This window comes from Bos indicus x Bos taurus, chromosome 18, assembly GCF_003369695.1.
Source record: "Bos indicus x Bos taurus breed Angus x Brahman F1 hybrid chromosome 18, Bos_hybrid_MaternalHap_v2.0, whole genome shotgun sequence".
NCBI lineage: Eukaryota > Metazoa > Chordata > Mammalia > Artiodactyla > Bovidae > Bos > Bos indicus x Bos taurus.
This window is the reverse complement of record NC_040093.1, coordinates 6,833,759-6,861,732: the sequence shown is the minus strand read 5'-3', so window position 1 is coordinate 6,861,732 and position 27,974 is coordinate 6,833,759. Positions and strand designations below refer to the sequence as shown.

Sequence of the window (27,974 nt, the reverse complement as noted above, 5' to 3'; positions counted from 1 at the left end):
TAAATGTTAAAGATCTCTTTGGCCTTATTCATTGATTCATGGGTTGGTCAGCATCCCACCTGGTAAATAAACATGTGCTCCCAGAAGCTGTCCTCTTTACACCAAGGTATGTATGAATCAGTGGATTGTTTTCAAACTTTTGTGACCTGAATATGCTCATAAATGCCATGATGTGTACAAAGTAGATGCAGCATAAACACGAAGAAGCTGAGTTTCTTTAGGGGTGGGGTTCACTTCCATGAAAAAACTGAAATGGCAAAATGGTGAAATGAAATGTTTAATTTGGGAGTTGGCTGTGATCAGGTGCTTGAAAGTCAAGTGAGTAGAGTTGCACAAGCACACAGTGAAGGGAATGACTATGGATTCCAACTGTATTTTGTGACAGGGAACTAGTCTCCAGTGCCAGATGTCTGCAAGTCATCCTGCTGTTTCTCAGTGTTGTGTTCACATTCAGAGCGTGAAGATCTTGCAGAGAAAGTGAGATGTGTTCTTTGTTCCCAACTGAAAATACTTTCTTTGATAACTGGTGTTAAGTTATACTCAAATTCACTTTTATATCACAGTTTGGAAGTCCCTGTTTTAATGCTTTATGCATGCAATCTTTTTGAATTTGAACTCCAAAATAAGTACTGATGTTCTTTCTCGTTTCCCAGATGAATGAACTTGAATGCAACAAAAATCACCCCATCCCAGGAAGTGACTGAATCGGAGCTTGAATCTACGTTGTCTTGCCTCAAAAATCTCGTCACCATGTTGTTACACTGAGGCCCAGGTTGTTGGCATGGCTACCATAATTCTTGTTGCAGTTGACAGGGCCGAGGTGCGGGCAGGCACAAAGCGTGGGACGAGTCACCTTGTCCCAGTTGTATTTCTGGGGGAACAGCTGAGGGGAGGCTCCCTGAGGTGGCACCTCAGGCAGCAGACCAAGTGCAGGTGGACTCTGCATATAGTAATTCTGAGACAGTAGGGCCATCCACCAGCTCTGTGCCCACAAAAATCAAACGATGCTGGTCAGTTAGGATGACCTCAGTGTATTTACAAAGATCTGTTGGAATAACAGAAAAACCTGAATAAACTGTTCGGTCAATCCAATAAATATCTGTGTCCAGTGGGCTGCCTCCCAGAAGAAAAAGACAAGGCATAAACATTTCATTAATGTATTTAGACTGTTTTTTTAAGACCTAATTCTGTTGCATAGTTTAGTCTGTAGAATAGTGAAAATGTAACTTTTATATGCACCATGTGTGTGTGTGTGCTAAGGCACTTCAGTTGTGCCTGACTCCTTGTGACCCTATGGACTGTAGCCCCCCCAGGCTCCTCTGTCCATCGGATTCTCCAGGCAAGAATACTGGAGTGGATTGCTATGCTCTCCTCAAGGGTATGTTGCTGACCTAGGGATCAAACTGTTCTTTACCACTAGCATCACCATGACCCAGTGATAAGTGCCTTGTTGTGGTAGTCCGGAAATGAACCCACAATATCTCCAGACCATGTCTATAGTTTTATTTCATCAGTGTTGCCAATGAATGTTTAAATAAGATGTAGGCACACTGATTACCATATAATCCCAGAAGAGAGATTATCCAAGGTGAAGTTGTATTTGTTTAGGCAAGAGTGGTTCATTCTAATTGATAGAGAAGACACATTTCCTTTTAGCCAAGAACAAGTGTAAATTGGTGCCAACTACTGAAACAATTGGACAAGATTGTGGTTGCTGAGGTTTAGAAGAGAAACATAAGAGATAAAACACTTTAGAGTAACAATAATGTACTATTAGAAATCATATCATTATTAATGGAGGACTAAAAGAGAAACTCTTGGCAGAACTCTATTAACTTTGCCCTGCTTCATTCCATACTCCAAGGCCAAATTTGCCTGTTACTCCAGGTGTTTCTTGACTTCCTACTTTTGCATTCCAGTCCCCTATAATGAAAAGGACATCTTTTTTGGGTGTTAGTTCTAGAAGGTCTTGTAGGTCTTCATGGAACTGTTCAACTTCAGCTTCTTCAGCCTTACTGGTTGGGGCATAGACTTGAATTACCGTGATATTGAATGGTTTGCCTTGGAAACGAACACAGATCATTCTGTCGTTTTTGAGATTGCATCCAATGGCTACTCCATTTCTTCTAAGGGATTCCTACCACATTAGTAGATATAATGGTCATCTGAGTTAAATTGACCCATTCCAGTCCATCTTAGTTCACTGACTCCTAGAATGTTGAGGTTCACTCTTGCCATCTCCTATTTGATCACTTCCAATTTGCCTTGATTCATGGACCTAACATTCCAGGTTCCTATGCAATATTGCTCTTTACAGCATTGAACCTTGCTTCTATCACCAGTCCCATCCACAACTGGGTATTGTTTTTTCTTTGGCTGCATCCCTTCATTCTTTCTGAAGTTATTTCTCCACTGATCTCCAGTAGCATATTGGGCACCTACCAACCCAGGGAGATCCTCTTTCAGTGTCTTATCTTCTTGCCTTTTCATACTGTTCATGGGGTTCTCAAGGCAAGAATACTGAAGTGGTTTGCCATTCCCTTCTCCAGTTGACCACATTCTGTCAGACCTCTCCACCATGACCCGCCCATCTTGGGTTGCCCCACATGGCATGGCTTAGTTTCATTGAGTTAGACAAGGCTGTGGTCCGTGTGATCAGACTGGATAGTTGTCTGTGATTGTGACTTCAGAGTGTCTGCCCTCTGATGCCCTCTCTCAGTGCCTACCATCTTTCTTGGGTTCCTCTTACCTTGGATTTAGGATATATCTTCACAGCTCCTCTAGCAAAGCGCAGCCAGTGCTCTTTACCTTGGATGTGGGGTAGCAGTTTAGGCAAAAAAAAAAAAAAAAAAAGAAAGAAAGAAACGTACCTCATGTTCTCAACAGTGACCTCAGCTCCGCAGTCATGGTTTCGGAACTTGCTGGAAACTTGCAGACCTGGGTAAAGAGGGAAGAGGAGCTGGGGGCTGGGCCTGAGCAGAAGGGTGGGGCCTGAGTAGAGGCCACTGAGAAGGGTGGGGTGTAGAGCACTCGCCAGCTTCCTGCTGAGAGGGGCAGGTGCACGTTCTTCCGTTTGGTTCCCAACATAGCTTGTCTGGGTTTAGAAACCCTTTATGGTCTTCCGTGTCTTGTTTTGCACTATTGATTCTTCCCTAGTTTAGGTAACTGTCACAGAACAATTTTAAAGTAAAAACTTGAAATTCTGTCGGATCATTATGCTGTAAATTAAGGTTTATTCTTAACAGGCGTCCTGCTGATGAGGCTGAAGGGATTCAGAGGTCTGCGAACCGAAACCTGGTGTGGTGGCGGGGCTGGGGGTTAATGTAGGGTGGTGGCTGGACCCAGAAATCCAGATATTCCTGCAATTAGAATGTAAGCAATCTAAGTAAACAACTGGATTTGTGTAGGGATGACAAACTAGAATGTGAAACATACAACTCTTACAACCAGCTACTTTCAACTAACATCTGTAAGGAGAAAAGTGTCTTGACATTCCAGTTCTTCAAGGATCAAGCTCGTTAGACACTACAGTGCCCCACCAACAGTGCAGAAAAACAGGCACCAGTCTGTGCTTTGGAGATACTGACCTTGGTACATCAGTAAGCGCCTCATGGGGCCATCCACCTCCTCAGCAAGTCCAGATAAGTTTGAGAGTCCCGTTAATACACTGCCAAGTAAAATTCAGGGTGATCAACAAATAACTGGGAGATCTGAAAACTAGGAGAAAAAGTGAAAGTGTCACACAGTCGTGTCCAACTCTTTGTGACCCTGCCAGGCTCCTCTGAGGGCTACAGTCCATGGGGTCACAAAGAGTTGGACACGACTGAGTGACTTTCATTTTTTCTCCTAGTGCCTAGTGGGCTACAGTAGGCTCACTGCCATAGCTATGAGAAGCCTGCACACAGCAACTACAGAGTAGCCCCCATTTGCTGGAACAAAAGAAAGCCCATGCAAGGCAAAAGATCCAGCACAGCAGAAAAACAAACAGTGAGTGATCTGTACTGACCAAGATAAGAAGCATCAGGACTCCAACCTCCAAGCAAACCTAAGCCAGCAGTATGGAATTTATACTTGGGGGTACTTAACTGGGTACTAAGGAAATTCTGCTTTAAAAATGGGAGCTGCTTTAAATTATGTCTGGCCAACATGGGAGCTCTTTTTGACATTCTAAAACTGGCTAGAGAAAGCCAGTTTTGTAAAACATCTTCTCAGAATTCACCCTAAAGGATTAAATCCTTCTAAGACGAACCTGCATTTCTTTCCTTGTACCTTTGTGATATCAATGTTCTACCCATCCTTTTAGGCATTTTGTTCTGAGAACTTGGTCTGGAAGGTACACACAGGGTTATATTTGGCAGCCAGTCGAATAGACTGGACCAGCTCTCAGGGGAATTTGTCATAAGGGGTCCCAGCCATTAATGGTCCCTGCCATTATTTTAACCTTCCTTTTGTCTGCTTGGACAAGGGCTTTCACTTTCTTAGACTATTTTGAAGGCTGCATTCTTTGCACCCTCTTGTGGTGACCTGTCTTGTGTCTTATCGCCTTGAGGGGCTGTTGGGCTATTACTACTCAATAGCCAGATGGTGGATCCTTTAAATAAGGAAACTTTTAAGCTGCGACACTTTTAGAACTCATTAGCAACAGCTTTCGGCTTCCCAGGAGGCACTAGTAGTAAAGAATCTGCCTGCTAGTGCAGGAGACAAAAGGGCAGAGGAGCCTGGGAAGCTACAGTCCTTAGCGTTGCAAAGAGTCAGACAGGACTGAAGTGACCTAGCATGCACGTGCACGCGCACACACAAACACACACACACAGAAAGAGCTTTCTTATAGTTTTATTTGTATCTCTGAAAAGATCAAATTAAAAGGTGAATACAAAGACATATAATGGTTAACATTAAGAACCCCCATAATTTAAAACAACCAATGAAACAAATGAACAAAAAATTCAGTCTGGGAGAATTTATTTGTGGTTTCAGCTTCCCCTCAGTGGATCTCACAGGTGCTTATACAAACATTAGATGAGAGACTTCGCTGTAGGCCCAATGGTTAGGAATCCACCTGCCAGGGAACACGGGTTAGCTCCCTGGTCCAGGAAGACATCATATATCACAAGGCAGCTAAGTCCGAGCATCACAACTACTGAGCCCACATGACCTAGATCCGTGCTCTGCAACAAGTCACCACAATGAGAGGTCTGAGCACCACTAGAGAGCAGCCCTGAGCCCAACAAATAAGACCTGGCACAGCCAAAAATAAACAAATGAATCATCCCCACATTAAACAGACCTTAGGAGATCCAACCGGTCCATTCTAAAGGAGATCAGTCCTGGGTGTTCTTTGGAAGGCCTGATACTGAAGCTGAAACTCCAATACTTTGGCCACCTCATGCGAAGAGCTGACTCATTGGAAAAGACCCTGATGCTGGGAGGGGTTGGGGGCAGGAGGAGAAGGGGACGACAGAGGATGAGATGGCTGGATGGCATCACCAACTCGATGGACCTGAGTTTGAGTGAACTCCGGGAGTTGGTGATGGACAGGGAGCCCTGCCGTGCTGCAGTTCATGGGGTTGCAAAGAGTCGGACACGACTGAGTGACTGAACTGACTGATGCAGCTTGCAGAATGTTAGTTCCCTGACCAGAGCTTGAACTCAGGCCCTCCGAGCAGTGAAAGCACAGAAATCAAACCATTGGTTCATCAGGGAGTTGCCTGGGTGATTTATTTATAACATCATTCAGATGAGTAATGCATCACTTGCACTCACACTGTATTTGGCAAAACTGGTGTCATGGCCTTGCCTTGCTGCACAGTGGCTGAGAAATTAAGAATACACATGGCTATGTTTGTGAAGTTATCATAAAAGTGAAGGAAGTCATTACATTGGAGTGATCTTTACTGAAAATTTGTATGTGGAAATAAAAAAGAAAAAAATTGAAGACTGTAAGAAAAAACTGTTTCATGTCTTTCAAAACAAACCTAAAAGTTTATGTAATAAAAATGTAAAGTAATTTCCCAACTACAAGCCTTTATCTCTCACTTTCAGGTAGAGTGGTACAAATGACATTTCAAAAATGGGTATTTTTCATTTCCTTGCCTTGATGCTAGAATTAGAATATCTATCATTAAAATTTAAAGACTCACCTTGTTATTTGGGGCTTCCCAGCTGGCTCAGCAGTAAAGAGTCTACCTGTCAATGCAGGAGACGAAGGTTTGATTCCCAGGTCAAGAAGATCCTCTAGAGGAGGAAATGGCAACCCACTCCAGTATTCTTGCCTGGGAAATTCCACAGAGGAGACTGGCGGGATACAGTCTATGGGTCACAGAGTTGGACACGACTTCATGACTAAACAACTATATGCTTATTTTCTCTTTATGTCAAGCAATACAGAAAGAACATGAAGACACCTATTCATGGTGATGCATGGCAAGGTTCAGGCCATATTAAAAAGGAGACAGGCCCAAGGTGGAGCCACTGCCTCCAGGAGGGCAAACAACACTTCACTGCAGTGTCTGCCTGCTTAAAAATGTGACCAGGAGTCATTGACTGGAATTTCCAGGACAATAGTGCTGTAATCTGCAGGGCCAGACGCTGGCTACACCCTCCTCCTGCACACATCCCTGCATAGGACACCAGACCTGAAGCAATGTGTTTGCGAATAATTTTCTTGTCCTATTTAGTTTCTACCTATGGAAGCCTTCCATGTTGTACAGCTCCTTTGAGCACCTCTGAATGAACTAGGTAGGGTGCCGCCTGATTCATGAATCATTCAACTTCAATTAGATCTTTAAAATTTCTACATAGAAAACCCTAAAGACTCCACCAGAAAATCACTAGAACTAATCAATGATTATAGTAAAGTTGCAGGATATAAAATCAACACACAGAAATCCCTTGCATTCCTATACACTAATAATGAGAAAACAGAAAGAGAAATTAAGGAAACAATTCCATTCACCATTGCAACGGAAAGAATAAAATACTTAGGAATACATCTACCTAAAGAAACTAAAGACCTATATATAGAAAACTATAAAACACTGGTGAAAGAAATCAAAGAGGACACTAATAGATGGAGAAATATACCATGTTCATGGATTGGAAGAATCAATATAGTGAAAATGAGTATACTACCCAAAGCAATTTATAGATTCAATGCAATCCCTATCAAGCTACCAACAGTATTCTTCACAGAGCTAGAACGAATAATTTCACAATTTGTATGGAAATACAAAAAACCTCAAATAGCCAAAGCTATCTTGAGAAAGAAGAATGGAACTGGAGGAATCAACCTACCTGACTTCAGGCTCTATTACAAAGCCACAGTTATCAAGACAGTATGGTACTGGCACAAAGACAGAAATACTGATCAATGGAACAAAATAGAAAGCCCAGAGATAAATCCACGCACATATGGACACCTTATCTTTGACAAAGGAGGCAAGAATATACAATGGATTAAAGACAATCCCTTTAACAAGTGGTGCTGGGAAAACTGGTCAACCACTTGTAAAAGAATGAAACTAGAACACTTTCTAACACCATACACAAAAATAAACTCAAAATGGATTAAAGATCTCAACGTAAGACCAGAAACTATAAAACTCCTAGAGGAGAACATAGGCAAAACACTCTCCGACATACATCACAGCAGGATCCTCTATGACCCACCTCCCAGAATATTGGAAATAAAAGCAAAAATAAACAAATGGGACCTAATTAAACTTAAAAGCTTCTGCACAACAAAGGAAACTATTAGCAAGGTGAAAAGGCAGCCTTCAGAATGGGAGAAAATAATAGCAAATGAAGCAACTGACAAACAACTAATCTCAAAAATATACAAGCAACTCCTACAGCTCAACTCCAGAAAAATAAATGACCCAATCAAAAAATGGGCCAAAGAACTAAATAGACATTTCTCCAAAGAAGACATACAGATGGCTAACAAACACAGGAAAAGATGCTCAACATCACTCATTCTCAGAGAAATGCAAATCAAAACCACTATGAGGTACCATTTCACGCCAGTCAGAATGGCTGTGATCCAAAAGTCTACAAGCAATAAATGCTGGAGAGGGTGTGGAGAAAAGGGAACTCTCTTACACTGTTGGTGGGAATGCAAACTAGTACAGCCACTATGGAGAACAGTGTGGAGATTCCTTAAAAAACTGGAAATAGAATTGCCTTATGATCCAGCAATCCCACTGCTGGGCATACACACTGAGGAAACCTGAAGGGAAAGAGACACGTGTACCCCAATGTTCATCGCAGCACTGTTTATAATAGCCAGGACATGGAAGCAACCTAGATGCCCATCAGCAGATGAATGGATAAGAAAGCTATGATACATATACACAGTGGAGTATTACTCAGCCATTAAAAAGAATACATTTGAATCAGTTCTAATGAGGTGGATGAAACTGGAACCTATTATACAGAGTGAAGTAAGCCAGAAAGAAAAACACCAATACAGTATACTAACGCATATATATGGAATTTAGAAAGATGGTAACAATAACCCTGTGTACGAGACAGCAAAAGAGACACTGATGTATAGATCAGTCTTGTGGACTCTGTGGGAGAGGGAGAGGGTGGAGAGATTTGGGAGAATGGCATTGAAACGTGTGTAATATCATGTATGAGACGAGTCGCCAGTCCAGGTTCGATGCACGATGCTGGATGCTTGGGGCTGGTGCACTGGGACGGCCCAGAGGGAAGGTATGGGGAGGGAGGAGGGAGGAGGGTTCAGGATGGGGAGCACGGGAATACCTGTGGCAGATTCATTTCAATGTTGGGCAAAACTAATACAATATTGTAAAGTTTAAAAATAAAATTAAAAAAAATTTTTCTAAGTTCAAATTTTTGTACTGTGTGTGTGTGTGTGTGTGTGTGTGTGTATGGCGGGGGGGCGTGGGGTGCCCTACCTGGCATCTTGCAGAATCTTACTTCCCTGACCATGAATCAAACCTGTGCCCTCTGCAGTGAAGTGTGGAGTTTGAACCACTGGACTGCTGGGGAAGTCCACAATTTTTCTATTTATATATATTTTGAGTCTGAAAATGCATGCTATGGTATTTTAATTACAGCTGTCTGAATGTTCTGAAGCAGAGTAACTCAAGTGCAAATTATGAATATGTAATTCCCAAATTGCGTGATCTCTGGTTCCACTGTGGAAAGCAATTCTCATAGATTATTTCAGCCCCAAGAGCCTAACACTGCATTGTTATTATATGTTACAAAATACTGAGGTCAGATAAAACCCTGTTGGTGGGAAGAACATGATTCATCTGGGGTTGTGGAGAAAGTGATTACATTTTATGAATCAAGAGGACATCCATGATACATTCGGAATAAAACAATAGCAAATGGTAATGGCAACAGTTAAATGTCAATCATACACATACTATTTGATTTCTTTTGATTAAATTTCCACTCAGATAACTGCTCTCTCGATGGTCAGATGGTATAGCACCCAGTCCTACAACACGCTGTGGTCTGTGTATGGAAGGGCGCCCTGAAAAAACATGATAAGTTATGGCACAGTTTTACATTATTCTCTGCCCTTATCTGATGCCAATTCACACACCAGTGAATTGAATAATGCAGTGTCCCTGTTTTCTCAGTAAAGATGGATATGAATGAACCACACTTAATCAGGTTAGGCTCTTCATCTTACTAACTCCTCTGCAGAGACCATCATTAAAGGCCTATAAGACAGCTGCAGAAGGTTTTCAAACTACTGCAGAAAAGTCATAGTGAAAGGCTGTTGCTGAACCACAAAAAGACGCCAGGATTCTTGGCCTCCGGAGGAGAAGAATTCAATCTGGGACCAGAGACAAGGCTTGATCGCTCAGAGCTTTTGTGTAATAAAGTTTTATTAAAGTATAAAGGAGACAGAGAAAGCTTCTGACATAGGCATCAGAAGGGGGCAGAAAGAGTACCCCCCTGGCTAGTCTTCAGCTGGATATATAGTCACTGCTGCTGCTAAGTCGCTTCAGTCGTGTCCAACTCTGTGCGACCCCATAGACGGCAGCCCACCAGGCTCCCCCATCCCTGGGATTCTCCAAGCAAGAACACTGGAGTGGGTTGCCATTTCCTTCTCCAATGCATGAAAGTGAAAAGTGAAAGTGAAGTTGTGTCTGACTCTTAGCGACCCCATGGATTGCAGCCCACCAGGCTCCTCTATCCATGGAATTTTACAGGTAAGAGTACTGGAGTGGGGTGCCATTGCCTTCGTATATAGTCACTGCTGCTGCTAAGTTGCTTCAATCATGTCCGACTCTGTGCGACCCCAGAGACAGCAGCCCACCAGGCTCTGCTGTCCCTGGGATTCTCCAGGCAAGAACACGAGTGGGTTGCCATTTCCTTCTCCAATGCATAAAAGTGAAAAGTGAAAGAGAAGTCGCTCAGTTGTGTCCGACTCTTAGTGACCCCATGGACTGCAGCCCACCAGACTTCTCCATCCATGGGATTTTCCAGGCAAGAGTACTGGAGTGGGCTGCCATTGTCACTAGCAGTCTGTTAATGAAAGAAAGGAATGTCTTAAAACTCAGAATGGCACCAGGCCCCTCATCCATAAAGTGTATTTTGGGATAATCTTGGCACCACATGATTCATCCCGGGCCATAAAAGGATTGACTTGAATCTTGTAGAAAGGGCAGAATACCATACAAATAGTTTTGTTTACATAGACTAGGGGAACAACATCTGAGTATAACATACTGGTTTGTCAAGTAGGTTCTGAGCCATTAGGCGGAACCGACTTGAAGACAGAGTCTGGGGTAAATGCACAGTACATTAACATAGCTTAAGACAAATATTTCCATAAGAAAAATGCATTGGTTAACTCAAGGTTTGAGAATAGTTAACTTCAGGTGAAACCAGGTGTCATTATGGCAACTCAGTATTTTAAGAGAAACCTCCTTTTAAATTTGTATAGAGAAGGAAAAAAGTATCGCTTGTTTATTTCCTCCTGCTGCTTAAAAGAGATAAAAATGTCTGACACTTGCAGCTTATTTCCTCCGTTTGGAGACCCCTGGCCTTCCTGCCTGTTACCCTCTCAATAGTAATATGGCCTTCTCAAGAAAACTCCACTAATTAAATACTTTACACACTGAAGATACTGGGCTATCTTCCTACATGTCCTTCAGTTTCAATATACACCTCATGTCATAAGTTTCAACATATTTAATGTAATTATGTTGCAATAGTATTTGTATGTATGTAATTATTCTGCAATAGTATTGGAGGTTAATGTTGGAGAACTAAAGATTTATTTATTCCTAATATGAATTGTCTGATATGTGGCCTGCTGTAAGAACTGGTCTAAAAACTTAGCAAATTCATTACATCTATAAAGATTCTCCCCAAATGAATTTCCTGGTGACTGTTGAAGACATATTGGCCTTCTTAGAAATATTTTCATATTCAGTATATCTGTTCAGTTTCTGATCTGCATAAATTACCTCATAATGCCCAAAGTGTGAATATCTGGTGAAAAAAAACTATACAACATTCATTACCTGTACAAGCTTGCTCTCCAATATAAATTCTTTCATGTTTCACAGATTTGAACTTCGGGTTAAAGTTTTACTGTGCACATTATATCTGTGTAGTTTCTCTGAAAGATGTGTAATTTGAGGTCTAGTGCACACGGAGCCTGGAGAAAGCCCGTGCCCACACATTTCCATGACTCCTCTTCAGTGTGGACTCTTGTTGTCAAATGCATCCAACTCAAGGTGAAACTTTTTCCACCCCCATTGCATTTGTAAACTACTGTTCCAGTATGTTCCCCACCTTACATTTGTAAGGTGTCTCTGCATTATGAATTCTCTGATGATGTGAATGATGAGACCTGTTACTGAAGATCCGGCCACACATTACATTTATATGGTTCCCTCCATAAGAGTTACCTTATGGTCACATGATTGACTGCACTCTAAATGTATGGCTTCTCTCCAGGATGAATTTTCTCTTGCTTTGTAAGAAATGAATGCCTTCCAAAACACCTGCCACATTCATGATGTGGGTAAAATCTCAGTTCAGAATTAATTGATGGTTACTTAAGTCTGAACATAGAATCAAAGCTTTTCCACATGCAACACGTTTGTGTGGTTTTCCTCCAGTGTGACTTTTCTGAGGGTCAAACAGATGATATGCTTTACTGCATTCGTTACATTTGTAAGTTTTCACTGTAGTATGAATTCTCAGAAGATCTGAAAAGTGATTCCTGTGACTGAAAGCTTTGCACATAAATTACATGTCTATGGTTTTTCTCCTGTATGAACTGCCTAATGGTCAGTTAAGGCTGAACATGCACTAAAGGCTTTGCCACTCATTACATTTGTGAGATTCTTCTCCAGTATGAATTCTCCAATTAATTCCAAGGTGTGCAATTTGATTAAGGCATACGTATCATATTTACATGGTTTCTCTTTTGTATGAACTCTCTGATTGACTGTAAGGACTAAACTCTGACTAAAGACTTTGCCACACTCAGGACATTTGTCAGGTTACTCTCCATTATGAATTATTTGATGAACTGAAAAGTCGGTCCTGTACCTGAAGGCTGTGTCACACAAATTACATTTATATGGTTTCTCTCCTCTGTGTATTGCTTGATGGTAAATAAAGGTTGAATGTGCACTATAAGCTTTGCCACACTCATCACATTTGTATGGTTTCTCTCCAGTATGAGTTCTGTGATGAACTGCAAAGGAAGCCCTGTACCTGAAGGCTTCGCCACATAAATTACATTTATATGGATTCTCTCCTGTGTGAACTGCTTGATGTTAAGTCTGGATGTGCACTAAAAGTTTTGCCACATTCATCACATTTATATGGTTTCTCTAAATTATGAATTCTCTGATGAGTTATAAGGCCTGAACTCTGACTGAACACTTTGCCACCCTCATTACATTTGTAAGGTTTCTCTCCAGTAGGAATTCTCCGATGATTCCTAAGATATGAATTTCGACTAAAACACTGGCCACATACATCACACTGATATGGTTTCTCTCCAGTATGAATTCTCCAATGGAGTGTAAAGTAAGACTTGAGACTGAAGGCTTTACCACATAAATTACATGTATATGGTTTCTCTCCTGTATGAAGTGCTTGATGTTTACTTAAGTCTGAATGTGCACTAAAAGCTTTTCTGCACTCATCACATTTATATGGTTTCTCTCTATGGACCCTTTGATATCCAGTGAGTTCTGAGTCCTGAACAAAAGTCATGGCACACTCAGTACATTTGTAAGGTCTTCCTGTGTGTGCTTCCTGGTCTTATGCCAGTACTGAAGGGTGCATAACAGCACTCTCACATATATTAGAAATGCTGGTGCAGAAACTAGTTCTCTGAAGTGGTAAATCTGAGGTGCTACTGTTGATACTCCTCACAACTTGAATACATTCAAATGTTTTCCCTTCAGGTTGAAGTATCTGCAGTTCATCTTGAAACCTTGATCCATGCCTATTTTCAACAGGCCTATTTCCCGCTGCAATTCTACTGTACCGATCACTTTCATTAGTGAGATTTTTGATCTGGGTTATAGACATTCCTTTGTAATTTCTTTCATCATCTCTCCCCTGACAATCAAATTCATGCAAATTTTTCTGGATCTCTCTGAGGAAAATATCTGTGATTTCATGGCTTTCAGGTCTTCCCAACATCACTGTGTGAAATATTTCTGCTTTATCACTGTTTGCTTTTGTTGGTGATTTCTGGCTTATATGTGTATGAGACATTAAAGAACCATAGGTATCCTATTAATTATAATTCATAAATAAATTCTTTCATGTTCAACACATGATCTTACACCAAAAGTAGTACTCATCCTGAACAGAATTATGAATCTTCCCAGTGATGATTTTCAAAATAAGAGAAACACTAAAGGAATAGTGTTTAATAAAGAAAGAGTAATTGGGCTTCCCTGGTAGCTCAGTGGTAAAGAATCTGCCTGCCAGTGCAGGAAACATGGATTCAGTCCCTGACCTGGGAAGATCCCACATGCCATGGAGCAACTAAGCCCATGAGCTACAACTATTAAGCCTATGCTTGGGAGCCTAGGAGCTACAACTATTGAGCCCATATGCTACAACTACACAAGTCCACAACCTAGAGCCTGTGTTCCAAAATAAGAGAAGACAAGGCAATGACAGGCTCACACATCGCAACCATAGAGTAGCACCTGCTTTACACAAATAGAGAAAACCTTGTGCCGCAACAAAGACCCAGCACAGCCAAATAACTAAAATTTTTAAAAATTTAAAAAAAGTGATCACCTGTAATTCAAATTACTTTTACAGTAGGCTAGTTTCAAACACACAATGACAAAAACATTCACATAGTTCAAACCTATGTCAGCTCTCAAAGAAAAGGGTATTATGACACCATGACCCCAAAGCACACTCGAATTAGTAGTAAACATACTATTGTCTCATAATTGAGGAGGAAAAAAATACATTATACACAATATACACATATTTATACATAATTACATGCTAAAGAACAGACAGGGCTTCGCAAGTTTCTCAGTGGTAAATAATCTGCCTGCCACTACAGGAGATGCGAAAGACTAGAGTTCAGTCCCTGGATCTGGATGAATCTCTGGAGACAGAAATGACAACCCACTCCAGTATTCTTGCCTGAAAGAAATTCCATGGACAGAGAAGCCTGGAAGGCTACAGTCCATGGGGTCACAAAGAGTCAGATACCTCTGAAAGACTGAGTATGCATGCAAAGACTAGACAATATATTGTTATAGTAAATAATCCAAAAGAAACTAAATAATGAATAATGTAAAAACTAAAGAGCAGTTTCTTAAAGAGATGGGAATACCCAACTTTATTGTCTCCTGAGAAATCTATATACAGGACAAGAACCAAAAGTTAGAACTGGACATGGAACAACTAACTGGTTCAAAACTGGGAAAGCAGTATGTCAAGGCTGTATATTGTCACCCTGCTTATTTAACTTATATGCAGAGTACATCACGTAAAATGCTGGGTTGGATTAAACACAAGCTGGAATCAAGATTGGCAGGAGAAATATCAACAATCTCAGATACGGACATGAATCCACTTTAATGAAAGAGATAAAAGAGGAATTAAACAGCCTCTTGATGGGGTGCAAGAGGACAGTAAAAAAAGCTGGCTTAAAACTCAACAATCAAAATACTAAGACCATGGCATCTGGTCCTATCACTTGATGGCAAGTAGATGGGGAAAAAAAGGAAACAGTGCCAGATTTTATGTTCTTGGGCTCAAAAATCACCATGGGTGATGACTGCAGCTATGAAATTAAAAGATGCTTACTCCTTGGAAGAAAAGCTATGACATACCTAGAGAGCATATTAAAAAGCAGAGACATCACTTTTGCCAACAAATGTCCATACAGTCAAAGCTATGGTTTTTCCAGTCATCATGTATGGATGTGAGAGTCGAACGATAAAGAAGGCTGATGCCAAAGAATTGATAATTTCGAACTGTGGTGCTGGGGAAGGCTCTTGAGAGTCCCTTGGACTGCAAGGAGATAAAACCAGTCAGCCCTGAAGGAAGTCAACCCTGAATATTCATTGGAAGGGATGATGCTGAAGCTGAAGCTCTAATACTTAAGACTTCTTGATTCAAAGAGCTGACTCACTGGAAAAGACCCTGATGCAGGGGAAGGTCAAGGGCAGAAGAAAAAGGGGGCAACAGAGGATGAGATGGTTGGATGGCATCACTGACTCAATGCAGATGAGTTTGAGCAAACTCAGGGAAATAGTGAAGCACAGGGAAGCCTGGCGTGCTGTAGTTCATGGGGTTGCAAAGTATCAAACATGACTTAGTGATGAACAAAAAAAAGAACAAAAGGGCAGTTTACAATTGCACAAGAAACACAGCATTAGGAAATAAAGGATTCATTTAAAACAATTTTTTTTTGTCATACCACATCCCTTGCGGGATTTTAATTCCACGACCAGGGATTGAACCTAGGCCCAAGCAGGTAAAAGTACTGAATTCTAGCCACTGGACTGCCAGGGAATTCCCTCATATGATTTAAAACCAAAACAAAACACACTTTTATAAACATCTGTTATAAATCTATCAGTTTACTGATGTATAGGCCATTTTATGACATTAACAAGTAGTTCATACCAGTTACATTGGATAATACATTCAGAAAGACCATCATCTCTAAATTTAAAAAATTAGTAAATGAAATATTCTCTACTTACACAATAGCCATTCAATACAGCAATTCCGTTTTCTATACAACTTATCCAGTTCACTGGCCCCAACATACATGTAAAGGAACATGCTTTGGGGTTCCCTGGTGGCTCAGGGGTAAAGAATGCACCTGCCAGTGCAGGGCACATAGGTTCAAGTGCTGGTCTGGGGAGATCACACATGCCTCGGAGCAGCTAAGCCTATGCTCTAGAGCCTGGCACCTGTAACTACTGAAGCCTGGGTACCTAGAGCCCACACACTGCAACAAGAGAAGGCACTGCAGTGAGAAGCCTGTGCACTGTAACCAGAGAGTAGACCCTGCTTGCCAGAAGTACAGAGAAGCCCGAATCACAACGAAGACCCAGCACAGCCAAAAATGAATAAAAAATAAATTATTTTAAAAATGTATTCTTATCACAAGAAAGGAATATTCTTTAAAAACTTATTACCTGGAGTCAGAGACAACACTGTCAGAAATAAAATGCAAATTAACAACATACATGATGTAATGTAGACAAAGGGACATGTCACAATAAGCATGACAAAAAGTTAATATATTTTTTACCCAAAAGTAATCTTTGAGGGAAATTCCCTGGTGCTCTAATGGCTAGGACTCTGTGCTTCCACTGTAGGGGGAGCAGATTCCATCCATGAATGGGGAACTAAGATGCAACTGCCTGTCGCATGCTGCAGCCAAAAAAAAAAAAAAATTCCTGATCTTTCCTGTAAAAGAGGCAATATTCTATACAACCTAACAGCACTAATATTCCAATTTTACAAATAAAGGCAGTAGACTCACAGAAATTATGTTTTCTCCAGAGTCTAAAGAATATCATGGCCATCCTGTATCAAAAAAGCTACTTTCTTTTGTATAGTCATAATTTCATGGCTAAAATACAGACCAAATAGTGCTCAAATTGACTGTGATAAGAGGGACAGATGGGCTGATAAGAATCTTAGATTGTCACTCTGGGGGATGGGGGTATTGGTTTGATCAGAAGAATCTGAAGGGTAAAGAAACTTCCCACAATGGGGGCAGGAGTGGGGGAAGCTGGGCTCATCCTCCCCACTGAGAGACAGGGGAAGTTAGAAGGGGACCAGCTGATAGAGAGGGAGACAGAAGGGTTGGGAGGGGTGAAAGGCCACAAAAGGACAGAGAATGGAGAGAGAAAGGGCAGTAGGCGACACTATTGGAGCTGTGGGCTGGCTCAATAGAGAGCCGACTTAAAAAGTGAGGATTTGATCAGCTAAAATATAATTTGACATTGTAATGTGGACAATCATCCTCACTAATCACATAATTCTGTTTCCATTTGTAACTTCTCTTCAGACAATTTTAAGTTAGCTTTATGTACTTCACAGTAGGAGAGAAGAGGATCCAGCCTCTCATCCAGCAGGGCAGATTCTTATCCTTTCTCAAGGGGTGAGAGTCACAAACATTCAGTAACTTCTAAGGGTTCAGCCCACTGAATTTAAGGTCCCAATTCTCACATAATCCAGTGAATACATCCCATTTATTAGCTAATGAGTAAAGATGAACCTTCATCTCGGAATAAAAACTTCATCAATCTTAATCTCTTCTTTTCTTACAGAGTGGCATTTTGTCTCACAAATCCTACTCACAGCACCAATTAATGTTTTGCCAAAAGTTTTCACTTTCATCTTAGGGTTAAAGGATTTGTTAATAAAATAAGCCATGTGTGCTATACAAATGAAAAAAGTGAAAGTGAAGGTGTTCACTCGTGTCTGACTCTTAGTGACCCCACGGACTGTAGCCCACCAGGCTCAACTGGCCACAAGGTTATCAAGGCAAGAATACTGGAGTGGGTTGCCATTTCCTTCTACAGGGGATCTTCCCAACCCAGGGATCGAATACAGGTCTCCCACATTGCACACAGACTCTGCCATCTGAGAAACCAGGGAATCCCTATACAAATAAATAATACATAATACAGACAGAGAATTATCTAGCTGACTCTCAATACACTACCATTTAAAGCAAAGAGAAATAGAAACAGCAGAGGATATATCATCAAATTGGCTTCTGACCAACATCCAGACTCAAACAGCGCTGGCAAATCCCAGGACACAGCACATCTGGAGTCTCAATTGGGAAAACGTCCCAGGCAGTGTGTCCATTCCGTGGGTGAGACTTCAAAGATTGCAGTTCGAGGTTACTGCTTATAATCCCAGGACATGAACTGATATCATCATCAATCTGTGAGGAAACAGCAGCTCTGGTTTCATCTTAATGCTGTTTGTTTCATCTTATAAAACTTGGATGCTGCTAAGCCTGGGGCTTGGTTGGTCAGAGCCCCTTCCAAGGGCTGAACAAACTCAAGATTTGTCCCCTAACTTATTTATGGTGCCACAAGCCTTGCATTCACAGCAGGGAGTCAAGGCACTCACAGTCAGGGTGTGTCCAGACAGGTTAGAAGGAAGGTCAGAAGAATGCACTACTTTGTCTTGAAGCCTAAACAAGACTATTTATTTAATTTCCTTAACATCCTGGTGGCTCTATGCCTGCAAATACAGGAGGCATGGGTTCGATCCTTCACAAGTTTGAAATCAGCTTTATCAACACTCAAGCTCGGGAAAAGCTCCTTGTGTATCATACAGTGAGCAGGTCACCTGAAGAAAGGACAAGTTTGAACTCCCGATGCCAATCATGAAGCCTTACATGTGAGAGTCAACAAGGCTTTGATCTCAGTAAGAAAAACAGGGGCTCCCAAGAGACACAGAGGGAACATGCAGAGGTACCCCAAAGTATACCACCACTTCGGAAGGAAGTGATCCTCACCCACAGCAGGATCCTGAGGGTCTCCACCATCACGTCCTTGTACAAGGTCCTCTGGGCAGGGTCCAGACATTCCCACTCCTCGGGAGTGCAATCTATGAACACATCCTTGAAGGTTAACTGTGTTGGAAATGAAAACACATTTCACCAACAGGCCCTGAGGAGGGTTCTTATTTTCACAGAAAAGGACAAGTGAGACAGGTAAGGTCAATTCAGCTGAAGTAATATTCTGATAGATCCATGCAAATCTATTTGGAGCAAATTGGTGGTGTCTAATTTAATTTCCTGTTTTTTCATAAGATGATGATATCCTCCAATCAACATGAATTTGTCATATGTGTGGACAAGACAAGAAAAACAAATTACAATCAACAGTGGGTTGTCTATGCAGAAGTGTTACACTCAACACACTGAATGACATTCACTATCTAGATGAGTTACAGCAAGACTGGTGTCTTCAGAGACAACAAAGTCCACAGTGACTTTAAAAGAACACACACTGTGATGAGGATGTCATCATCACACTGACCAGAGGTGTCTCAACACTTCATACACACTAAGCATTACTCTGAACTCTTTACACATATGAACTTCTCATCAACATAGCAGCATGTTAGAGAAAGATCTGTGTCCACCTTACGGGAGAGAAAACTCTGTCACTCTAAGAAATTACTCAGGTTAAATAGTTAAGAAATGAAGCAACAGCACTTGAGTTCAGGTGGTTGGGAGAGACAACTGAACCGAAAAAATTAAACAGTTAAGTAACAGTGTAAAAGACCATCCACAGAACGTTCCCAGAGAATACAGGAAACAAGTTCAAGGAAGCTGTAGTGCAATGGAACAGTAAAATGATCACTATACAGAATCACCCCCTCTCCCCGCCAATCCACACAATGTCAGTAATCTTACTACTATTTATATCATTCATGTGATGAGATAGAATAAACTTAAGGTCATGGAATACACTTAAGATACAAGTGCAACTGCTACAAAGCATAAAGCATATTTATGAGATGATGTTTTATAATAAAACCATGGAGTTACATATCCATGCACTCATGCATGCACATGTAAACAAACAGCTGATTGAAAAAAAAAAGAGTTGTCTTTTTTCTTTCATTCAATCAAAATTTAGTGAGCATCAACTCTGTGTCCCGAACTGGGAATACAGCGGTATACATGATGGAGCTTACAATCCAGGAGCCAGCTGGCCAATTACATCCATAATTTTAACATCACTATTGTTATATGTGCTCTGAAACAGGCCTGGTGCTAAGACAAGATTCAACAGAAAGTCTTGACCTACATCAAGAAATCAGACATCAGATGAGGTCTCCGTGAGGAAGAAACACTTAGGATTGGCAAGGTGGGAAATGGAAGAGTTTTGTAAGCAGAGAGAAGAGCCTGAGTGCCAGCTCTGAGGCAGGAAGATATTTAGTGAACAGAAAGTCAGCCAGTGTGACTGGGACACAGGGAACAAAGAGGGGTGATGCCAGGTAGAGGCTGATTTCTACAAGGTGTAGGATTTAGGACTTTATTCCAAAAGCTACTGGAAGTCACTGAAGAATCTGTAGGAAGAAAGTTAGAGGTTTAGATTTGGTTTTTCGAGCTCACTCTGTTGTGTGTGAAGGTCGTTGTTCAGCTGCTCAGTCATGTCAGACTATTTGTGACTCCATGGTAGCTTGCCAGGGTGGACATTTCGTACTCCAAAGAGTTGCCTTTTGACACATTCTGGGATGATACTCCCATTTTCTTTTACTTGTATATTTCAGCATCTTTGGGACATTAAAAATCAATCAGTTGTACGTCATTAAGTTTGTCAGCATTCTATGTCTTTTTTAAAGCTTATTTGGTTATGCTGGGCCTTCGTTGCTGTGAGCAGGCTTTCTCTAGTTGCAGCTGCAGTGCCTGGCTTCTCATTGCAGTGGCTTCGCTTGTTTTGGAGCACAGGCTCTAGACAGTGCGGGCTTCAGGAGTTATGGCTCCTGGGCTCTAGAGTACAGGCTCAGTAGTTGTGGCACATGGGCTTAGTTGCTCTGAGGCATCTTCCTGGATCTGGGATAGAACCCATGCACCCTACATTGGCGGCCACATTCTTATCCACTGTACTACCAGGGAAGTCCTCAACATTATCTTATTGTAGTTCAAAAAAATAAAAGGATACTAGTTCAAAAAAATAAAAAGTAATACAAGCAGAACATAATATACAGAAGATTTATTCTAATGTGTATAAAATACCTGTGTTTAAAAATAATATCAAAGCTTCCCTGGTGGCTCAATGGTAAAGAACTCACTGACCAATGCAAGAGACATGGGTTGTTGCCTGGTCCGGTAAGATCCCACATGCTGAGGGGCAACTAGATCCCTGAGTCTCAATTCCTGAGCCAGAGCTCTAGAGCCCAGCAAGTGAAACTACTGAAGCCAGTGCACTCTAGAGCCTGTGCTGCAAAATGAGAGAAGCCAATGCAAGGAGGAGCCCCCACTGCAATGAGAGTGGCCACCACTTGCTGGAATGAGGGAAAAGCCATTGAAGCAATGAAGACCCAGTACAACAAATAAATACATTTAAAAAAAAGTGACTTTATCCTTAATTTGAGGTATGTAGTTATGTATGTGTATGAGTACATAATCAAAATTTTATTATTATAGTCCATTAATGAAATATTTAATTAAGATTAGGAAAGTTGCAGAATTCCCTGACGGTTCAGTGGTTAAGATCCCACACTTCCACTGCATGATTTTGGGTTCAATCCCTACTCACAGAACTATGACCACCCAAGCTCACCATGCAGCCAAAAAAAGAAAAAAAATTAGTAAACTTGATTTCACAGTTTAAATGAGGAAAGGTAATGAAACACTCTCTAGACCTGAAGCCTCTTTCTCAACTTTCCATTCCATTGCCAAACACTAAGATTTTTAAGAGATGCACATTTAATTTTATTTATTAGACTCTGATGCTGGGAGGGATTGGGGCAGGAGGAAAAGGAGACAGAAGATGAGATGGCTGGATGGCATCACCAACTCAACGGACGTGAGTTTGAGTGAACTCCAGGAGTTGGTGATGGACAGGGAGACCTGGCATGCTGCGATTCATGTGGTCGCAAAGAGTCGGACACAACTGAGCAACTGAACTGAACTGATTATTATTTTTTTTAAATTTATTTATTTTAATTGGAGGCTAATTACTTTACAATATTGTAGTGGTTTTGTCATACATTGACATGAATCAGCCATGGGTGTACATGTGTTCCCCATCCTGAACCCCCTTCCCACCTCCTTCCCCATGCCATCCCTCTGGGTCATCCCAGTGCACCAGCCCTGAGCACCCTGTCTCATGCATGAAACCTGGAGTGGCGATCTGTTTCACATATGATAATATACATGTTTCAGTGCTAGTCTCTCAAATCATCCCACCCTCGCCTTCTCCCACAGAGTCCAAAAGACTGTTCTATACATCTGCGTCTCTTTTGCTGTCTCGCATATAGAGTTATTGTTACCAACTTTCTAAATTTCATATATATGCGTTAGTATACTGTATTGGTGTTTTTCTTTCTGGCTTATTTCACTCTGTATACTAGGCTCCAGTTTCATCCACCTCATTAGAACTGATTCAAATGTATTCTTTTTAATGGCTGAGTAATATTCCATTGTGTATATGTACCACAGCTTTCTTATCCATTTGTCTGCTGATGGACATCTAGGTTGCTTCCATGTCCTGGCTATTATAAACAGTGCTGCAATGAACATTGGGGTACATGTATCTCTTTCAATTCTGGTTTCCTCGGTGTGTATGCCCAGCAGTGGGATTTCTGGGTCATATGGCAGTTCTACTTCCAATTTTTCAAGGAATCTCCACACTGTTCTCCATAGTGGCTGTACTAGTTTGCATTCCCACCAACAGTGTAAGAGGGTCCCCTTTTCTCCACACCCTCTCCAGCATTTATGTACTATAAAAAGTCAGATCTGATTCCCCCTCTTTTCCAGATTTTAACAAGTATTGTGCACACTAATACCTGACTTCCACATGCAGCTTCTTTACCCTCGTTGACAGAGAGCAGACAGCACATCCAGATGGGCCCTAAGCAATCCCTGCTGCCCAACAGCACTGAGACCCTGTCTCCAACCCGTGGGTATGAAGCCCTGCCTAGGACAGTGCCCAAGGGAGCCTCCTCACAAGGGCCGGGTCACTGGGTCATGGGGAGACGGGATCTAAGTGGAGATGATAGGCCCTGAGGGAAGGCCCCAGGTGAGTGTGCATGTACAGGAGTCAGACAGGACACTTCAGAGTCAGACACAATAAGCAAGTCCAGAGAAGGGCATTTCAGAAAGGACAGGCTGAGAACCCACTGAGAATATGACCTTACCTGAGAAAGAGCAATTCCTGACACATTTTCTTTCATCTTCTTGGCTTCTTCCTCAGGCAACACAAGTCTTCAGAGGTCTATAATGAAAGTGGAAAGCATGCGTTTAATGCTTAGAGTCAACACACCTGCTTCCTGAGCCCCATCCCCAACACAGAGAAGCCCTCACCATGTGGAACAGACAATCCTCTGTGCCCACGGTCTCAGGAGGGACTCAGGATGGTCAACTCCCGCACGGAGTCCAACATGGAACTTTCCCACACTTTTATTCGGATCACCCTCCCCTCCTGGTGAGGCCTCATGCACACAGCAGGAGGGGGCACCTCCACTGACCCCATGATGCCCTTCAGGTCACACAGCAGGCCCTGGTCCAGCCCCACTCAGGGCAGAGCGCCCTCCCCTCCCCCAGGGCCTGACCTTAGTCTCAGAAGTGGAGGCTAAGAGCCCTGGTGCTCAATGCAGGATCCAAATCGGAATCATCTGCGACTCTGTGCACATTCCTGGGACAAGGCCCCACATGAGAACCTGAGGAGCGTGTCTGATGGGGGAGAATCGACTAACAAAAGGGGTATGTGTATACATACCATACACCATGTGACCATGTGACATGTGTACACCGTGAAATATTTATCACAATCCACGAACCAACACATCCATCACCTCCAAAATCCCATGTTTTGTGTGTGGTGAAAACACTGACGATGTACTCTCCTGACATATTCCCACTGTGCAGTAATAGAATAGGATTAACTACAGTCAGCATGCTGCACATACCTCCCCAGGACTTACTCACTTCACAACTCATAGTCTGTACTTTTTGACCAACATCTCCCACAACAACGCTTGTCTCTCTCACACACACACACACACACCCATTCACTGGGTTCATCAAAAGGTCCACTCTTGCTCTCACAACCCTCCTGGAGACCTCAATGAAGCTTCCCTTCAGCTTCTCCCATTTTTCTACCTCTTCTCCGTGCATGGTTGAAAAAGAGCAGAGACCACTAGGCATGCATAGTGCAACAGAAATCTGCCCAAGCTGCAAATCCAAGGACACTGGGACTGAATATGGAGAAAAAGAACCTGGTCCTCTTGGGAAAACCTATCAGCGACTGTGGACATTATGTAGCTGAGAAATAGGCAGACTGAGTTCAATAAAGAAGTCACAAGATGAGAGAGCCCCCAGTCTCACTGGCTCATGTTCTCCCTGCTCACAGCTAAATGCAAGATAACCACAGTAAACTCAGCATCTGCTGCAATGGGCAGATGAGCTGCTGGAAGGCAAAGCTGCTGTCCAAGATGGAAACTGGCCCCTGGATGGACAGAGCTTAGAAGACCTGGGGGCTGCAGTGAGCAGTGACACTGCAGACTAAAATATGTGGATGCCTCAAGACACTCGGAGAAGGCAACTGCACCCCACTCCAGTACTCTTGCCTGGAAAATCCCATGGATGGAGGAGCCTGGTAGGCTGCAGTCCATGGGGTCTCGAAGAGTCGGACATGACTGAGCGACTTCACTTTCACTTTTCACTTTCATGCATTGGAGAAGGAAATGGCAACCCACTCCAGTGTTCTTGCCTGGAGAATCCCAGGGACAGGGGAGCCTGGTAGGCTGCCATCTATGGGGTCACACAGAGTCAGACACGACTGAAGTGACTTAGCATAGCATAGCATAGCATCAAGACACTAGATCTGTCAGGCTTCTTAGGACTCTCACATCTTTTTGCTTTGGGTAATAAGTCTCCACGTGGGGTAAGGATCAATTAGAGTTGAAATGTCCAGAACAGATATGGGAACCATCATCACCTACCCTGTAACCTCCATCTCCCCTGAGAATTCTTCAGCCAAACACACATTCATAGTCTGTGAGATGTTGTAAGAGATGTTGCACACATCCTGGAAGGAAGAAGAAAATGGGGCATCCTTCAATGAAGGGAAAAGAGGAAACATTCCAAATAATCAAAGAAGGCCATCTCTGATGAAGGTGATTAATATAGAGGCAGTAAATCTGGTTAACATGACAGCAAATATCAGAAGGAGATGGGGAGACCTTGCTGGCCTAGACCTGAAGGAAGAGAAAGAGCAAGGGCAACAATGATATAATGGCCAAAGGTAGATGTAGCAACTAAGATCAGAGACGGAGAAGGTTTTGGTTATATGAACAAGGACTAAGTGAATGTGACCAGGACAGACTGACCATGAGAAAGGGGTCAGCTCCCAGAATGAGGCTGGAGACACTGGCAGAGGCCTGAGGATAACAAAGGGCTGTGGAGCCACCTGAGGAGTCAGGATGCTGCCCTGAGGACACAGGGAAGCCAGCAGAGGTGGGAGTCCTCCCTTCACATTGACCTTTATTCACAGAAGACGGTTCATGATTCTCTTTCTGAGCCTATGCTCCCACCTCCATCCTACTATTGTCCTTTTTCATGTTGCAAGACTGGGATCCATTTCAAATTCTAATACTAACTGGGCAGTCCCTCCAAGAACTGCCACACACCCAATTTGGCCCATCATCTCAGAGGGTCACTGTTCCTCAGCTTCTGGACCTGAGGGAAACATCATCAGATCAACTCAGCTCACTACATGTGAGATCACATAAAAGAGAGGAAATTGGAGTATCAGACTAACTGCTTACATTACGTCGTGACTCTTAACCTCTACTCCACACCAGGAAAAGGGAAGGGGCTGACCCACCTCTGAGAGAATCAAGACACTGCCGCAGCTTAAACTTCTATAACCTCTGCACATGGATGTTATCTTTTAATACAGATAATTACAAAATGCACAAGCCTTACAGACAGAAGTTTTGCAATTCTCATTTTCATCTGTATAATTTAAAAAAGAATGTCTTAAATTTAGTAGATTTTAAAGCCAAAAATCAATGTATCACAACTTAATAATTCTTATACAATCGATTCAGCACTCGTCTGGATCTAGTCCCCTGCCACACCTGCACAATAGTTGTTTCCACTTCATCTGGTTTATCTGTTTCCCTACTTCTTTCTCCGTCTCCCTTTCTCTTCCCCTCTGCTCTCCTGCTGTGCCTGTCCTCCTCTCTACTTCTTCCCTGACTCCCATCCGGCCTCTCTCTGCCATTTGTTCCCCATCAAGATGCGTTCTCTCCATCCTCCCTGGTGATCCTCAATCTCCCGCCTTTCTTCCTCCATCTTTGCCCTCTCTTCCTCCCAACTCTCTGGCACCCTCAAGTGGCTGTGCTTCCTTTCAGCTTCCTTTCTCAGCTCCTCCAACCACTAGGAGCTCCCTTTCTCTCCCAGCAGGATATTGTTTGTAGGTCAAGGTCCCAAGTCTTGTATCCCCTTTGAGGGCTCTCAGTGTGAACTGCCTCTCCACTGTCGCCTTCTTTGGGGCCCCTGATTTACAACCCCTCTCCCCTGAAGACTATAGAAGGGGGCGGCAGAGGATGAGATGGTTAGATAGCATCCCTGACTCAACGGACACGAATCTGAGCAAACTCTGGGAGAAACAGAGTTCGAAAAGACTGGGACCGAACACCACCTCCCTATCTTGCTCACCTTTAACTCTCAGGAAATCCTGTTTTTCTCTAAACTTTTTTCCCTAACCTCTACCTTCAAGGCTCATTCTTTTTCATGCTGTTGTCTCTTCACAAGTTCCTCACAATCCTCTTCATTGCCATCGCTTCTTCTTCATGTTTCTCTTTATTTTCTATTTCTCTAGGAGTCGCTGTCCCTGCTTCTACTGACAACCCCTCGCCCACTATTTACAGGGATGGTGACTGATTAAGAAGCCCGGTTCCCGCAAAAGCCAACCAGCAACGGGTGGAATTTGGGACGGAACCTCGGGTGCCACGTGGCTGGCGCAGGTCACCTCCCCCCGACACCGGTCATGGCAACGTCACTATGAAGAGAAAGCCTACGGGGCAGAAACACCTGCCTGAGGAGACGCGAGGACAGACGGGTTGGGAGGGAAGGGGTCTCAGCAGCGGGGCGAGCTCTCCAGAATCCCAGGACCCGGGAGACAACGCGGCCTCTCCGGAAGCGGAGAGGTCGGGGCGGTCGGCGCGGCTAGGGGCCGCGGAGCTAATAAACCCACCTCGCCGAAGAGAATTGTATGCGGTGTAGGAAGGGCAGAGAGGTCAGTGAGGTCAGTAAATGGTTTCAAGTAGGAAACAGGTGCGAAACGCAGCGTCTCTGTGGACCAAAAGCTGGAAGCGGCTTCAGAGCGACTTTAAAGCAAAATGGCGGCGCCCCTTTGGCGCTCACCAAGACGTCTGGAGAAGGAAATGGCAACCCACTCCAGTGTTCTTGCCTGGAGAATCCCAGGGACGGAGGAGCCTGGTGGGCTGCCGTCTATGGGGTCGCACAGAGTCGGACAGGACTGAAGCGACTTAGCAGCAGCAGCAGCAAGACGTCTGAACTTGCTGGGGATGGTGGGACGGGCGCAGGGATTTAGAGTCACTAGCGAACCTGAGACTCGGGGTAACGAGGAAAGGAGACTGAAGGCGCAGGTTTGATCAGACAGAAAAACTCACGCTGAGCTGAGAGACCTCCATTTGCCGCGCTCCGCTTCCGGGTTTGCACGAATCTGCGCTCACGCGCAGTGAAAGGCGGAGCGGCCTGGGGGCGGGGA

The 27,974-nt window shown here is 42.9% G+C and overlaps 2 protein-coding genes across 11 annotated transcripts in view; one reads left to right on the top strand and one right to left on the bottom strand.

Annotated features, from left to right (window-relative positions):
- The window catches only part of LOC113875574 (zinc finger protein 665-like), a 58,967-nt gene extending 57,871 nt beyond the window's left edge, over window positions 1-1,096 (top strand). Inside the window, exon 6 of the transcript XR_003506288.1 lies at window positions 654-1,096. The gene's annotated coding sequence lies outside the window, so the exon portion shown is untranslated. The remainder of the gene's footprint in view (window positions 1-653) is intronic.
- On the bottom strand, window positions 959-27,974 carry LOC113875612 (zinc finger protein 320-like). Of its 10 annotated transcripts, XR_003506301.1 has the most exons (7): window positions 27,877-27,974; window positions 25,177-25,262; window positions 23,371-23,447; window positions 19,010-19,126; window positions 3,588-3,667; window positions 2,871-2,937; window positions 959-1,045 (listed from the first exon to the last, which is right to left on the bottom strand). XR_003506301.1 is itself a non-coding variant. In XM_027514156.1 (4 exons), the coding sequence occupies exons 2-4, from the start codon at window positions 23,404-23,406 to the stop codon at window positions 18,242-18,244; spliced, it is 339 nt and encodes a 112-aa protein (XP_027369957.1). In that variant the 5' UTR covers window positions 23,407-23,447; window positions 27,877-27,971; the 3' UTR covers window positions 18,030-18,241. The 10 variants fall into 10 exon arrangements, 3 of the variants coding, with proteins under 3 accessions (XP_027369957.1, XP_027369958.1, XP_027369959.1); XR_003506303.1 differs by lacking the exon at window positions 3,588-3,667 and having other exon boundaries at window positions 27,877-27,973; XR_003506302.1 differs by lacking the exons at window positions 959-1,045; window positions 2,871-2,937 and adding an exon at window positions 3,160-3,359 and having other exon boundaries at window positions 27,877-27,973.